Source organism: Dermacentor variabilis, chromosome 1, assembly GCF_050947875.1.
Source record: "Dermacentor variabilis isolate Ectoservices chromosome 1, ASM5094787v1, whole genome shotgun sequence".
NCBI classification, from domain to species: Eukaryota; Metazoa; Arthropoda; class Arachnida; order Ixodida; family Ixodidae; genus Dermacentor; species Dermacentor variabilis.
The window spans coordinates 135,697,055-135,714,056 of record NC_134568.1 but is presented as its reverse complement, the minus strand read 5'-3'; the positions used below and the strand labels follow the sequence as shown (position 1 = coordinate 135,714,056).

The 17,002-nt window shown below is 43.8% G+C and overlaps 1 protein-coding gene across 1 annotated transcript; it reads left to right on the top strand.

The window, feature by feature from the left end:
* Positions 1 to 807: 807 nt before the first annotated feature.
* On the top strand, positions 808 to 15,936 carry LOC142572086 (uncharacterized). Its single transcript, XM_075680932.1, has 5 exons — positions 808 to 942; positions 6,923 to 6,984; positions 9,922 to 10,017; positions 13,635 to 13,664; positions 15,800 to 15,936. Exons 1-5 carry the CDS (start codon positions 861 to 863, stop codon positions 15,878 to 15,880), a joined length of 351 nt encoding a protein of 116 aa, XP_075537047.1. The 5' UTR covers positions 808 to 860; the 3' UTR covers positions 15,881 to 15,936.
* Positions 15,937 to 17,002: the final 1,066 nt, after the last annotated feature.

Sequence of the window (17,002 nt, the reverse complement as noted above, 5' to 3'; positions counted from 1 at the left end):
GTGAAAAGGTTCGGACATGTTTCACGGTCAAATTGAAGGCCTGAGAGGCTGCCTCTAGCTACGCAACCTCGTGAGTGCCTCGCATTAAGCGCATTTTATTCCCTCTACGTATTTTCATTTCTACGTCTGGGGTGTCTCGGAAGCTATGGAATTGTGTAGCTGAGCACAATCACATCGCAGTCGGGGCAGCCGCTTCTCGCCTGGCAAAGTTAAAGTAAGGAGTCGACGTGCCGATGTTTTGTACACGTCACAAAACACCAGGGCTCACAATTTTGGCATCCTAAAGGTCCCAGTTGCCAACACATGCCATGAAGATGAAATACCGAATCATTTCGTTATAGGCCAACATTTCTCCCCCGGATTCCCGCCTTGTTAATGAGTGTGCCATTACTGTATAGGTGTTGCGAGCTATTTTTTCTGTTCGTAGAACTTTCAAGCATCGCTGTAGCTGTTAGCGCTTATAGGTAGCCCATTTGGGCCCACGCAGTCAGAATAACAGCAAGCAGTCAACAAAAGAGAACGAAGTTTCCTGTTCATGTTTCACGTTCCCCAGAACTCTCCTCATGCCGGGTAAAAAAATAGGAACCAGCCCATGTACAAGTCGACAACCTAGAGCAAGTCCTCCTTGAGTCAAGTGCCGAAAAGCAGAGTGTAGTTTTTTTTCTTCTTAGCAGTCTCGAATAAAGAGAAAATAGTATGCACCGCTTCTTTCGCTTATCTCAAGCCTTCGGTTGACGAGTGTTTTTTTTTTCAGATTAGGGTCGGCAGGGCGGCTTATAAGCAGTTGCTGCCCCTCTCAGGGGCACGCACTAGCACCCGGTGATCTGTCGTCGCTCTCGGAAGGAACGAAGAATTCGAGAATGCTCCTCGTCCTTGTGCTTGTCGCCGTGCTTGGTCTGGCCTTCGCCGACCACCATGAAGGCCAACCAGGCTCCGTCTGTGGTAATCACCTGTCGTTTCTTTCTTTCATATGAATATTCTGCACCACGCCCTAGCTGTTAGTTAAAGAAGAAAATTGTGAAGAGATGCATGTTTGAAGATGGCCTGATAGACTTCAAGAAATAGGTTCTCGTATGTTTATATGTACGGTTGCCTCAGGCTATAGAGAAGAAGCATGATGGTAATGTGCTTCATAGAGGACCTAAATGTGATAATGAAGGTATTATAAGCGTCCTTTAGATCGCTTTCACGGAGCACAGTACTCCAGTTCACAGCTGGAAGGGCTGACCGAAAAGAATTCATTGTGTTTTGGTTTACGCGCCGGTATAGTACCGCAGGAAGCATGTGTTGCTTTTGAGGAGTTAAAGAATCTACAAACAAGAATATGGGCAGATGATCACTATTTGGACATTAATGACTCCTGAGTGAAGACAGTCAACTCGACAGTTACTAATGTAGACATCAATTGCCGTCGCTGTCTCTAGCCGTGTTGCTTTATTTATGACATTAGTGAATCCGTTGCTATGCAATATGCAGTCGACTTCCCATTTACGGGCAGAAGAAGATAAGAAATCAATATTAATATCACCACCCAGAACTAGATTAAGGCTGTTTTCTGTGATCCACTGCAGATATTCCTCAAGAAAGCGAACCAAATTCGAAACGCTACATCTGGGTGGTCTGTATATAACAGAAAAGGCGTTTCTTCCACTTTTTAATGACAGAACTTCGTAGTCCTCGTGGGTTATAGTGAAGTCGACAAAAATGTTTCATTTGAAACTCTTTTATGTTGCTATCATGACACCACCACTTCGTTTATCAGTACGATTCTGCACATATGTATTGTAGCCGGGTAGGTGCATAACATCGCTACTGCTTTGATACCAAGTTTCACTAATCATTATTACGTTGAAACGGAAGCTCAGTGTACAGAAAAATGCTTCTAGCTCATCACCTTTATTCCGCAAGGATTGCGCATTAATATGAAAAAAAGACAGAGCTTTCTTTTTCTGTGTAAACGTAGCACAAAGTTCAGAAGGCGACACGATTGAGCACATGTTAAAGCGTAGTTTGTCAGTTAGGGGAAAAAAATACTTTGCATCTACGCTATCTTATCTAGGTCTTCTGCGCAAGTGATGCGCACAATCGCAGACTACTCAGTTTTCTTAGCCAGAATGTGCCCATTTTGAGTCCACACAAATTTCCACTTCTGCTCGTTTTTTCGTGCCACTTCCATTCCCAGCAATTTTTTGAGCAGTGGGCACAAGTGTTCCTTCACGTACACAGAATCTGAACGGCTATATCCAAGGCTTTCTGCTGCGAGATTGGTCTTCTTCGCTTTCGCTAACATAGTGTCACGCTTTGCTCGAGTTTTGAACGGGACAATTACATTTGTATTTCTCTTGTTCTTGGTCTGAACCCGGTGGCAAACGTCTACATCACTTTCCAGTATCGGCTCAACGATCATTTCGCCGATGTTTTGCAACATGTTCTGAAGGCTTTCATTTCCCTTTGCTGGAAGTCCCTTAATTTCAATGTTTTTATTCCGGGAATACTGTTCCATGCCTGTCAATCTTTGTTCAAGGTCAGAACATCGCGTCTTCAGTTGCTCGCACTCGGATGACATTGCAGTGTTCTTAGATTTTAGTGCCTTATTTTCCTCTTGTAAGGGTGAAACCTTAGCAAGCAAGTCATCAAACTGTTCGCTGCAGTGCTCAATACTTTTAGTTAGTTCTCTCGAGTCGTTGCGTAAGTCGCGTTCTAGTGAGTTGCGCAAAGCTGCAATTTCCTTTCGAAATTATTTCCTCAGCTCGTCTCGAACTTTTTCAATTTCATTAGGCATAGTAAAAATACACTAAATAACTGGTACAAGCAGCAAATGTCAACAAAGCAGACAGCGCAGTCTCAAAGTAAAATTGGCAGCAGTGGCAGCAATAAAGCGTAACAAGTCGGACGGATCTAGAGTACTGTAAACTAACCTGTAAATAGGCAAAGTACGTTGTAAGCAACTGTTTGAATCGCCGCCACTGCTGCCAAGAAGACGGACCGAGCAGGGGAGCGCCTTTTATACAGCTAATAAGCCGGTCAGGGCGTTGGTGTAGGAGATCAAAGCGCAGGCGCAGATAACAGGCAGAGACGGTGACTGGCGCGACTGCTTTGTCAGCAGAGGGGTTCCGAGGCAGCTGCACAGGCTTCGGTAGAAATGCTCGGATGATGCAGAAGTGCTGTAAATAGGCAAAGTACGTTGTAAGCGACTGTTTGAATCGCCGCCACTGCGGCCAAAAAACAAGGTATAGACTGGACAACTGCTAGTTCTTCATTCTACACCTTGTTTCCTTGTTTTTCTTGTAGACAAATTATCCATAAATCATGTAATTCATTCACTTGTAGCAAAACTGCGTTCAGTTTGTTATGGACGTAGCCCCTCGAGTCATCAGGCTCGCTGGAGGTTCAAGTCTTCCTTTATAATGGCTAATGACGAGTTCAAACAGTTACTCTACACCGACGCAGTGGCCTTGTCTTTAGAAGATCTCTTTTGTTTTCTCTCAATTATCCAAATTAGGACTCACAGTCTACGACACATATAGAAATTGCGACTAAGCTTTGGGTTCCCGCGGGACAGTATTTAAAATAACGACCAAAATATGTTAAGATTTTGCCGCTCCACACATGCACGCTTGCATTACTCGTGTACGTAACCCTCCACCGAGTCCTAGAGAGGCTTTGTCAAAGTTGCTCCTGATGAAGTGATTTGATATCTGGTATTGTAAGTTGCCCCATGCCCTTGGTTGTGTAACTCAGTCCCTGTGTAGAAACATAAGCATTCCGAACATATGCATGTGGAAATAACGCTCCATGGGTAGAGTCTGGATATTTGCTATGTGGGCTCTGTCAGCTCGCTTCGTACTGTATAAAAAATATAATGGAATATAAGTAATACTTGCTGTTTCGATTTAATTATATCCGTAAGTCAAGTGTTTTGGCCTCGGGCCGAACTCTCAACGGTTTCCGCTCGTAAGTGCTGTTTTCCGTTAACCAGCCACCTTCGCTAATTGTATGTAGAACATTAGACAGGGTCTTAACCTTACATTAGACAGGAACATTAGACAGGGTCATTAGACATTTGGTCTTACGAGCAGTTTTAACGTATAGATTCTTGTGAATGAGGGGCCCTGTACTTTTACGCGAAGTCGCACTGTAATCTATATGTCCATCTATATCGAACACGAAAGCTTATGAACCTTAATGACAATGTCTACTGTTTTTGGCTTGACGTTCGACCCTGAACAATAGTCAACTTTTATCATTTGTCTTTTATCCATGTTTTAGATGGTCAAAAAGTGTTATTGATTGCTGGCAATGCCGAGTAATGAATGAACGGTGGTAGCATTCGTAAATGATGTAGACTGAGCTGGCCAACTTAAACGAAACTACAGGTTGATTACGTGGATGCACTTGTCACTGTCAGTATATGCTTTTCAGTACCACGAAGGTACCGCTATAGATACCAGCGCTGCCAACTTTTTTCAGACATGTCTTAAAAAACGAGACAAAAAGTTATCAAACGTTCGTTAAAATATGCTTCAGCGACTGTAAAATTTTCCCTAGAACTGTCGAGTGGTCTCTAAATAATGCAGGTGGTTTGCGCCATTATTAAATGTGCTAATATGGCTTAACCCCTGAGCCGAAACGGTTTTGTTCGTGCAGTATGCCTGCCGATAATAAATAAAGGAGTTTGCCAGCAAGGTGCTGAGGGATTTAACTTTGCTTACATGCTCACAAAACCAATGGCTGATGAGAGGCAAAATTTTGTGTTTACCTTCAGAATGTGAAGTTAGAAATCCAGCATCGTTAGAAAGAGCGCGCGTAATTTCATTTACTTAACACGAAAACGCACTTGGTCGGGGTTGTGCGTTGAACATTTTTTTGGGTGCTCATGAAAGGAGGGCTAAATTCTGCGGCACGTGCTTGTTCATGATGTTGCCACGGCCAATGACAATTACGCGACCTTTGTGCAGGTAGAATAGTGCGTTTGCCTCTCTCGTTCCAATTGAAAGCTCTGTGCAGAATTCATTTATCCGGCGGTTATGAGAAAAAGAAGCGATAATTCATGCAGATTCGCGCGGTGGAACCCAGCCATAACATGTACTGCACTTTCTACAGCTGTTATGTCATCTTATTTGCCCGCTGCATTTCTCTACCTCCCAATAAAATATAGTACAAGTGGTAATTCATTTACTGCTACACCTGCTAACGTCCATAAATCGAACGTATTTAGTGAAAGTGCAGAAACCGCAGCGTTAGGACCATCTGTAATAAATTTCATAAAGAATAAAAAGGAAGTGCTTCTTTTTCATCCCAAATATAACAAGCCCATTTATTTCGGCGCAATAAACCACAGCGTACGGAGTCAGTCAGTGCAGAGCGCGATTGCTTAAGCAATGACCACATAGTCCACGCGCTGTGCAACCAGTTACGGCCGCCTGCATCTGGCTGAGGAATTATGAAGCTCAACCTAGAAAGCCGCTTTTGAAGATATTTTTCTAACTTCGAAGTCGCTAAAATGTCGCTAAAATTTCGCCAAATTGATCAGTCTGTCGCAACAAAAAAAGTGGATGGTCGCTAAATGAAGAACTTTGCCACTAGACAGAAAGAAAGGTAATTTAATTCTAGCGACAAGATCACTACTATGTTAACACTGGTGGATAGCATTGTCCAGTGCTATCTTCATGATGACGCCAGTGGTCACAGGCTAAGGTAGCTCCATCTTTACCGGAAGCAAAAACTTATAAAACTTCGAAGAGCTTGTTAAACATATGATTCACTCTATTATAGTATGAAGGCCTGTCATAATACGAACGCTCAAGCCAGTGTTCCTTTTCTTCTTTCGTTAACATGATACGAAGCACGTGTTCCTGCATATGCTGCTAAACGCACTGAAGCGTCCGTAGCAAGATAGCCCTCTGCACAATATATTGAAGACACATGACACATTGACAAGAATTGTATCGCGATTATTTTTCAGTGAAAAATGCATAACTCTAAATAACTAAGCGTTCCGTTTCTTTTTATTGTAGTTTTTATCATCAACAGGTGCTGAAACTATGCGTTAAATATGGCAAAGTTGGTCACCAAAACAGAACGAAATAACATTGATTCACTACACAAAAATGACGAATGGTTAGAGCAACGTGTACTGGAGTGTTCCCTTTTTACATGCTGTATTATTTTCTATGCAAATAAGCGTAACCTAAGGAAATGAAGAACAAAATATGGCTGTGGTAGGAGTGTTGAAAGGCGTGCGTTTAGCCTGTGACTGTAGGAACGTAGTTGCTTCACCCGCGCCTCTAGTTCAGGGATACAAACCTGTTGCCATACAGAGTCACGCAGAAATGCTAGCCAAATGCATAAAACTTTCTTTCGAACAATATGTAAACAATAATAACTCCTTGCATATATATGCATTTCGAAGTCACCTTTGCAATTCTCTATGTAGTGCGTTCTTCCAATGGCACTGCCCAGCCGCGATGGTATAACAGGTGAACGATCCTCGTTGCACAACTCACTGCAGTCTTTTCAGACAGAATGCGTAGCGAGTTCTGCACAGAAACTGGAACAGCTAACTGATATCTTAGTTGATGCTGTCCGTATCTTCAAAGGTGGCGTGACTTTGGCATCGCTTAGCCTCCTTGCACCGTGCTGTGGCATCCAAATTCATTGAAAAATGACAGTAAAAGGAGGAGAATGTCCCATGTGAATAGTGGGTCCTTGCGCAGTCGAATAGCTTGCAACTGCACGCGTATTTACCCTGTGGATCCGGTAAGAATGCTTCAGCTGAGCGCTCGTATGGTTTAGTCATGAGCTTAAAAGCTTGATATACCGAATATGTCTGTTACCAAATATCATAAACCTCACTACTGGACCAAAGACCCGCAATCTCAGACGACCCCACTACACCAATTTATTCCCTGTTTCCTTGCAGCATTGGAAGAAACTGCCAAGCGTACTCTCCTAGAATGCGTCCAGACGAGTCTGCAGGCCGAGGTAAGTTGGCTACTCTACAGGTCAATAGGTTGCAGATAAGCTGCGCAAAGACGCTGCGTTTGCACAGAATATCAGTGCCTGCAGCCAGGCTATACAACTTCACTACCTCATAATTCAGCCAGACAGTTTGATTAACTAGTGAAGAACAAGTTTCCTCGTCTATATTATTGTACTGTTCATTCTTACTTTACGGTGACAGCATAGTATTAGGAATGCAACAATAAGTCTGTGTTTGGGAATTAGTAAAAGGCAATGTGATCGTGCTCTTTGCGTTAAGTATGGTTTATTATCATGAAAAGGCACTACAAGGCTCTGGAATGTGCTGTGTGTGTGAAGGAAAATCTCACACATATCAGCAATGGAAAAGTGAATAGGTTGAAGTTTGGTTAAAATGGCAATTATACAGCGTGGATATGAAATAGAACTGCGCAGAAAGCACTAAGCACCCGTCTTGCGTAGTTCTTGCGGTTTTTATCATCAAGTAAATGATTATGACAAATTCGAAAATAATGTGGAGTGCGCACCTTTACGAAAGGTTATTTGGATGCACGGAAAAGAGCTCGCTGGCTAAAATCTCCGTGTGAAACATCTCGACAGTTCGTGCATTAAATGGTATACATCGCGTCATTCTATGCCAATGTGGTGCACGTCATTCCATGAGCGAATTGCCCGTATGTTTACATGGATTAAGGTGACAACTTCGAGAGTCAGCTCAAGACGCACCAAAACGACGCCAGGAAGCAAGACGTGTCACTGAGCGCACTTGCCGAACATTGCCTTTTGTCAGACCAAATCATTAACTGGGATCAGGCACGTGCGATGGCATCAGAAAAGAATCTAACCATGCGTATTAGGGTCGCTTTAGACACATATTATGGGTGACAGTCTCAGCCGAAACGATTGTAATTAGCCAACTGTGTACGTTAGGTATCGTGGTCCCATTGTAAGACGTACTTCAGGATTATGTGGTCAATCTTTGCACTCATTGTGAGTGACGGGAGCCTAAACATTAACATTACTAAATCTTTTGTGAACTGTGCGTCTTATCTTTCATCTTGTTTCATCTTGTTCCAATTATAGAACAGAGGAAGAACCACACGCTACTTCTACATAAAATGATATGCTGCTGCATCTTTTAATGCGTAAGCATTCTTAGGTGACCCACCCAGGAAATCTGTCCGTCGGTCCATCCGTAATATGTAACGCGAGGCGCTCCAAAAGGAAAAAAATAGTAGACTAAATTTGAAAGGAAAATTTGAAGAAAGAAGTGCAGCAGATCCAATGAGTTGGAATCTATATGCAGCGAAGCTTTGTGTGAGTTCATAAAGAGTCGAAACACGATTTCGTGTTTATTGAATTTCCGCACAAACTCTCACGGAAGGCATTAATCAGACATTGTACAGTGGCTAATTCAATGCCGCGGACGCCACCGTGGTTGCGAGCGCCATCTTGTGGTGCTGCAAGGAACTCAGCGATGCGCACGCGCTGCGCTGTGATTGGCTGGCCCATTCGGCTAGAGAATAGCTAGGCCGCAGTACCCACGGTGACGAATCCCGGCAAGGTTCGCAAATAAAAGCTTTTCGTTTAAAACGTTGATCGGGGTGAGTCTCGAACTTAAGACCCCAAACTCCGAGGCCGAGTGTTTTACTCACTGGACTAAACCTCCACGCTTGCGGAAGGCGAATATATCTGAACCATATGAATGCGTTGTACCGCTCTGTCTGTGTTGTCGCGCAACACAGAGAGATAAGCAGTAAATAAGTCAATAATGATAAGGAGTGATGAGGGTTTATATGGGCCTTGCAAAAGGATAAATAGCTGGGCTAGTTGGTAATGCATTATAATAAAAACTTAGAGCGCTAAAAACACACAGGACGTAGAAAAAGAAGCGCACACCACACGTGCGTTTGGTGTGTGATTCATTTTCTACGTCATGTGTGTTTTTAGCGTTCTAAGTGTTTGTTATAACGTTATAATGGGTCTGATCGCGGCTGATAATAGTTCGACGTGGATGGATGAGATGCTGCAGAGCGATAAGGGCTTATAATGGTCGGAGCAATTCTGACAAGGTTGACAACAACCGACAAGGTTCGGATCGAGTCCGATAAGGTTTGAACAACCGATAAGGGTTCATAAGGGTAGCATGATGTCCGATAACATTGATAAGGACAGATCGGGGTTGATACGGGTCCGAATAAGTTATTCCCACAAGACTGATAACGACCGATAAGGATAGATAAGGGTCGGATCGAGTTGGATAAAGTTGATAGCCACCGATAAGGGTTGATAAGGGTTTACACTGTTTGGCTCAAGAGCCAAAACAGATTACAAGACCATTAAAGCAAATGTTTAATGAACCGTCTACTGCTTCGTCAATCGCGGAAACAGCGTACGTCGCATCGTATGCAGGCAAAGGACGAAGTGTCACATCACAATGCTTACGCATACTTAGACAACTTCAGTGGAGTTTCTGCATTTCTTTTTGAAAACGTGTTAGCGAACAATGCCTCAGCTACGGCACTTAACACAACGTCAAGGTTCTTTGGTACATCGCATGGCTATAGATAACGCAAAATAGACGGAAACACAAGAGACAGACTACACTAGCATTAATGTCGTCTGTCCCGAAAGTTCCCGTCTATTTCGTGCTGCCTATAGCCATGGATTTACGGCACTGTCACGCCGTCTCACCTGCACATTTTGTTTATTTACACAAAATGTACAATTTTCCCATATTTGCGGCAGCCTTTACGAATACAATTGTTTACTATTACAACTAGAAATTGTGGTTTCGCGATAACCAGCATAAGTTCTTTAGGCTATAGTGGGCAGCATAGTGCAACTCAAGCAACACCTTTTATTTTTGCCTTTTCTTACGCAACCTTTTTTTCCGCGCTGTTAAATAAAAGTGGCTGAAATGTACCAATTGCTCTCCAGACTAACCAAAAGCTGAACAACATGAAGGGACAGCTCGAATGCGGAGACGTTTACTGCGTTTTCCTGGCAATCTGCCAGCGAAACAACGGTACACTGGTGAGTAAGATCTTGAATAGTCCTCTTGCACCTCAGATCACACTTCGGTTCGGCAGCAGTTAAAAGCTCAAAGCTAGGTTTGTTGTGTCCTTCCGTCCGCCCATTCCGTTGCATCGCATTTCTTACATTAAAATCTTCTTCGTCAGCGCCCCCTCGCTATCCTCAGCTGCACTCTCGTTAATTGGCGAAGGAAAATAAAACTTCCAGCAGCTTCACCACTGGCTACGTAACTCACGCCACTGCGGCAACGTAGTCGACCGCGCTGAACATTACGCGCAATCGCGCGGCTTTGGCACTCGGCAATTTGTCCGGAGTTGTAGGCGCCGTGTGGAATGAAAGCGCTGGCTTCAGTGAGCGTATTCCCACAGTAAGCGACGCTGTAGCAGACGAAGACGACGTGGTGTGCATGCAAAGGTCATAAGACGGTGGTACCCGCCTCAGGAGCCCGCTGCTCTCGTAGTAAATGACTTAAAATTGGCTGATGTTCGCGTGTTTTTCGATTTACCTCTTTCCTCCAGTATACTTTTCTTTAAATATATTGTGAACGGACGAAGCGAGACAGTCTTTATTGTTTTATGGCAGCTATATTTAGTTATTGCAGCTGCTGTCATTTTCCCATAAGAAATCAAAGTGATGAATTCGTTTGCTGTTAAACAAATCGCTGCAGGCTGGCGGGCGAATCTATTGCCGAACCACAACTCTGGAACTACGCTGAGCCTAATTAGACAATGTCAAAGAATGACCATCAGGGCCACTCGTCTCTACAAATATCTGTAAAACAATCAGCCAGCGCTTTTGTATTGCGCGTGTTAACCACACAACCAATAACTTATTTAGATTGAATTGCCCACATTCTAGTGCAGTTTTTTATACGGTAGTCGATGTCTTGGTGCGTCGTGATGGTTGCTTTCAATAAGGAGGCTGTTTTAGGCTGAACAAAGACTTCTACAATCAATTGACATGTAATTCAAACCTGCATAAGTTTGTCTTAGAGATTACTGTCCAACTGCGTGCACGTGGGTGCTGCGAGCGTATTGCATCGCTGTTTTCTTTTTACGTTGCTGCTTTCATTGTTTGCGTGTTAAGTGTGATTGGCTGGAGATGCACTGTGGTTATTCGATCACTCGCAAACACTATGTTTATTCTGTGCAACAAATGCACCATACTGTTTGCTTTCTGCAAGAGACAACAAATAACTGTTAATACTTCAAACGACATTTCCTGTTATCCCAGGCAATAAGATAAAAAGAATATATTCATCTCCGGAACATCCCTGCTTCAGGAAGGCAGTATTACTGCATTTTCATTCATATTATCATAACTCGAACATAAATGAAACCTACTTATAGCAATTAACAAGGAAATAGGGCAAGGAGACGCAATCTCTCCAGTGCTATTTACTGTGTGCTTAGAAGTACTCAAGCTGATATACTAGGAAGGATCAGGAATGAGGATCAAAGGGTAGCATCTCAGTAGACTGCAGCTTGCAGGTGACTGTGCTGTCTAAGAGTGGGTTTGAAGATTAATATGCAGAAGACTATGGTGATGTTCAATATTCTGATAAGAGAACAAGAATCCCTGATTGGCAATCAGCCTCTAGAACCTGCACAAAAGTACGTTCATCTAGGCAAATTAGTCACAAGGGACACGGAACACGAGAATGAATTATACAGAACAATAAATACTGACGTCGGAACGCATGCGGAACACATTACCAGGTCGTGACCGGTAGCTTACCGCTATCCTTGAAGCAGAAAGCGTGCAATCATTGGATTCTACCAATCCTGACGTGTGGGGACAAAACCTGGAAGTTAACAAAAAAGAGTGAGAAGTAGATAAGAACCCTGCAACGAGCGATGGAACGAAAATTGTAAGGCGCCACGTTGAAAGACAGGAAAGTAGCGGCGTGATTTATAGAGAAAACGGGGGTAGGCGCTATTCTAGTTGGGATTAAGAGGAAGAAATGGAGGAGATAGGCAGGCCAAGGAACAGTTTGTTTATTGGAGTTAAAAATTGAGTACCACGCAAGAGAAACGCATTATAGTAAGCCATAAAAGCGCGTGGTCGATGACATTAGGAAATTTTCAGGCACAGTATGGAGTAAGCTTACGCAAGGCACGAGTAATTGGAAATCGCTGGAATAGACCTTCGTCCTGCAGTGGACATGAAATGGGATGCTGCTCCTGCTGATTCTGTTAGCGATCATGATGTCGATGGCGGCGTCGTATATTATTTTCATGGTAATCCCGATTTCCCGAAGAACAACATGCTGTCCGAAATGCCAAAGCGAAACGTTGTTACGGTTTTGTTCCGAGGCAGCATTCCAGATGGATCTTTGACATGGACATCATATTTAGAGCAGTCTTATTCGCCAAGTAAGCTACAAAGAAAGCAAACATGGTACAGGGTCATTAGTACATGTAATAAATGTAGTTTTCGGAAGCAGTAGAATCAATCCGGCGATAGTGATTCACCCGCTGTGGTAGATTAGCGGCCACGGGGCTGCGGTGCTGAGGACGCGGGTTCGATCCCAGCAGAGGCGGCCGCATTTCGCTGTGAGCGAAATTCACAGACACGCGTGTAGTTAGACTTAGGTGCACGTTAGACAACCTCAGGTGGTCAAAATTAATCCGAATTTCCTCAATACAACTTACCTCATAATCAGATAGTGGTTTTGACACGTAAAACGCCAGACAGCGCTTTTATGTCTATTTTGGTCTCTGTTTACTATGCGCTGCTAGCATGGATAAGTTCGAACTCACCGTATTCGCCAACCTTTTGCACTTCAAAACCCTGGAATTTAATTTTAATTTTTGACGGCAGTGAACCTCTACAAAATTATCCTTAACACGCGAATAACGAAGGCAGCAACGCAAGGAAGCAGGAATGAGCCAAAAATATTCATGTGCACAAAATTTTACACTACACACAAAGATAAACGAAGGAACGCCTAAATTACATTATTGGAAGCTTTCGCTGAGATAAAGGCAACTTCCTTCTTAAACGCAACTGAAGATACAAGCACTGGCTAACATCCGAACCAATGGCACTAGACGGTGTACCCTGCAGTCTTAAGCAAGTCAGTGAATCTCTTGCTAAGAAGAAGAACAGCAAAACTCTGGTTAATTTATCCAGCCACTCTTTGGGAACGCCCTGCTCTTACCCGCCATACTCGAGCTTTGTCTCATGGATGTCTCATGCGTCCATGAGACACCCATGTCTCCTTACATATATTTAATAAAAAGTGCAATGCCGCACGCATGCTTACATATAGGAGCCATTAATCGTATTAAATGGGTACGTTTACAGGATATGCTCGTAGCAAAAGGCGTCGGCCTTTCCTGACAGCGGAGTAAAATTAACAAAGGCAACTAATCAAAACTTTTGGAACTTTGTCTGCACAGAACTCATTAACAAAGCTGTCCGGAATGTTTGTTCTCTATTTGACGCCTGCAGTGTCCTCACGAAATCCTCTGTATTGTACGAACTGATTTGTGAACGTGGGCTCAGATACATAAGCCTCACGCAGCAGTATGAGCAATGAGGTCAGTTTGGCCTCTAAATTTCCATAGTTCAATTTTGAATCCTGGACATTATTTTTTTTTTATTTTTTGCAGGAGCTTCCCCCTTCAAACACCCTGTTCACGGTAAGCAGTATTGTTTTCGCTCTATATATATATATATATATATATATATATATATATATATATATATACCTAAGAGTATTAAATGCCACCAGGACATTACTGACCACCAACTTGACCTCCCTGACTTGCTTTCTCTCTCTCTCTCTCTCTCTCTAATAAACGAGCACCAATATTCTTGTGGCGCTCAATCTGTAATGTTGGGGCAAAGATAGTGCCAGCGAAACGATAGTGTTTATTCTCTCGGAAAGCCCTGTATGTCGAAAAATCAGGTGTTTTGGGATTCGAATTGATTCTTGTTATGTGAGCAGCGTTCATTTCCTGTAGTCTGTAATGCAAGCAAACACTGTCGTGAAGCAACTAGAGCCATATATTATTCAACGCTGCATATTACGCACAGTATAGCATTCGTAATGACTGCGTGTAAAAGCAAACAATAAGGAAATCAATAGCTTAAGTAGTAATAGACAATACTTTACTTATGCTCGTTGAAATTAAACAAGTAAGATGTGATAGTTTGTTACAAGTACTACCATTTATGTTTTACCGCTTTGGAAGTCGAGAGAACAAAGCAACACACGTGAGAAATAACGCTCAACTTTAAAAGTCTCTAAAGGGGCCATGAACCACTTTTCATCGAAATTGAGAAATGCATTAAAAGTCAAAATGGGCTATTTCAGAAATACTTTGGCAGAAAAAGTACTTCAGTGCGTTCAGCAGAAGTGCAGTTATTGGCAACCAAACACACCCCTTCGCGGTGTTTCCGCACCTCCGTCAACGCCTTTCACTGCGAAGGCTACGGGGGATCGAGCGTAGTGTGCCCACAGCGCTCCACATGCTGAACGTCACCATACCATCCGTTTAAAATGTGATTTTGGACGCCCACGTAGACGCCACTACTTCCGATTTCGGCGCCTACGACGCGCCAAACGTAGCCAAACACCGTTGTCCTCAGCGAGCCGCGGCGTACTTAGCCAGCGGATTCGTCCCGGCACCCCGCGGCGGCCGTGGTATCTATACGCCACGTAGCCGACCGCAGCTATACGTGTAATTGCAGTGCGTACGCTCAGCCGTTTGCTGTGTGCACGACAGGGCTTGAGCGTGCGCCCGCGCTCGTATGATCCAGTCTGGCCATGCCACGTGGTGCGGACCGGCTTTGTCCTGCACCAGCTTCACCGACGGATAGAAGCTACATCTAAATTGCGCATTTTGAAGCTCCAGCGACCGCTCAATACGAGCGAAGTCGGCCAGTGTGTCTTATCAGGCACGGCCAGAAGTCGACCTTAAGTGTCGCATGGTTCGAGGCTAGTTGTGTATTCAAAACTATAGTCTAAATTAGCGAGACCCGACCTCTATGACACACATAAGCAGGGTGGGTGGCCGATATTCAATTTACACGCGGGCCGCCGACGCTGAGTGTGAGAAGACGATAGTCGGGTTCTTCGGGAAGCACGTAATTCTTATCGAAATTCGAAAGCAGATTTTCGCTTATTTCAGCCTGTTTATTAAACTGCGTAAAGAAATATACACAGTAACAGTAGGAAGAAGCGCACCGATCCAAACAGCCTACTTGATTGATGTCAGCTATTGGCCAATAGCAGCCGCGTATGGGAATCCGCTTAATTACGAAATAAAGCGTCCAGGAAAGAGTGAGGACAGGGCCTTCTGGTGAAAAGAAAGCGTTTGAGAGAAAAGTGACTTAGTGCTCCGCTTGCGAGCTCCGCGCACCACGAACGACTGCAAAACTTTGCTAAGATGTTTACAGCAGCGTATGCTACCCGCGGACTGCATTTACACGCACTCTTATGCAGCGAAGTGTTTGCTCAATTGTTGTTTAAGAGAACGTGTTCAGATTTCGGGCTGAAACTTGTCACACGTATGTCTAGACCATATACTCGTTGAAGCATTTGCATTAATGGCTTCTTTCAGGTTCTAGAAACGCAAAGTTTGAAGCGTAAATTCCAAGGGGGCGTGGTATGCTTTCATTGTCACCGGCTAGTCGTATTAACAGGCTATAGTCACACTTGCAGCTTTGCAGACAATTTTGCTGCGATCCTGCACGGCCGTCCAAGTCTGCCTATATTGGCATTAGGAGGTGGCCTTCTTGGCGTCACCATTTTTTTTTTGCCTCATTTTAGGAGACTGAAAAGGCTGACCTGCGCCGCACTATCCTAACCTGCCGTGACAACCTCCTGAACCAGGCTAGCAAGACTACCTAAATACAACACATACGTGCATGTACATGTTGTATTGATTCGGAAATAAAATCCTTGCAGTGAAGAAGTCTTGCAATTCTTCTTCGTCGACCTGTGCAGCTCGATCGAAGCCCGGTGCGGCAGAACACTGAAGTCGTAAAAAAGCGGCAGCAGTGGAAGTTGTGTGTCTTGGCGCGCTGACGTAAGGATACAACAAGGTGCACCGAGGGCACAATGCGTGCCTATGTTATGTTGTGCAATGTAAGCTTCTGACACATCTGAAAGCTTGTCATACGAAAATATTAATAAGTAAAGGGAACTGTGAAACTTTTCCCAAGAATTTAAGAAGAACAAACGCACGAAGCCATAAAACTGTGCCCCGAAAATGGGATGTCGCTCAAACTGCTAGAAGCCGCCATTGCATAATCGCGACCATCACGCCTCTTCGGCTTGTGGCAGGGCATGCAGCATGTAATCATAATCATCATCGTCCCCCTATTATTATTATTATTATTATTATTATTATTATTATTTCATGGAGACAAATAAAAACAACGCAAAGTAAAAGAGAATACGAAGACACAGTACAGTGTACACAAATTACAGTCTGTATATTCCAACAAACCAGTCGAGTCCTGTTGAGAATAATTCTATGACAGCGTTGTGGGCCTCGTATCGAATTGCTCGAACGTTTAGAAATAAGAATTTGGTGAGGGAAGTTTGTGAAAGACCAAGCTGGTGGAAAAGAGCGCCCATATGGAAAGTAGGGCGTTTTCCCAGGCGCAAAACTAAGACCTCACGAGAAACGCGGAGACGACAATCATATCAGAAAAAGTGATGGAAACAAGCACACAGCTAAATAAGCTCGAAATGTTTTGGCAGGCGCTTGAAATGTTTAATGCCGAAGCTGTGGTAGTGATAATTGCACTCAAAAACATGGGTGCAAGCTTTTCTCCAAAAAATGCTTCGGTGGAAAATTTTGACATTTTCGGCAGAATTTGGCCGCTTCGCCACCACGCGATACACCCCGGCGATCTTGACCACCCACCTCTCCGAAGACTCGAAGTTTCGAAAGTCACGAAACAGTGGCATGGCACGCATTGTTCCACCACTTGAAAGGCTTAATGAGCGATGACGCGGCGAAAA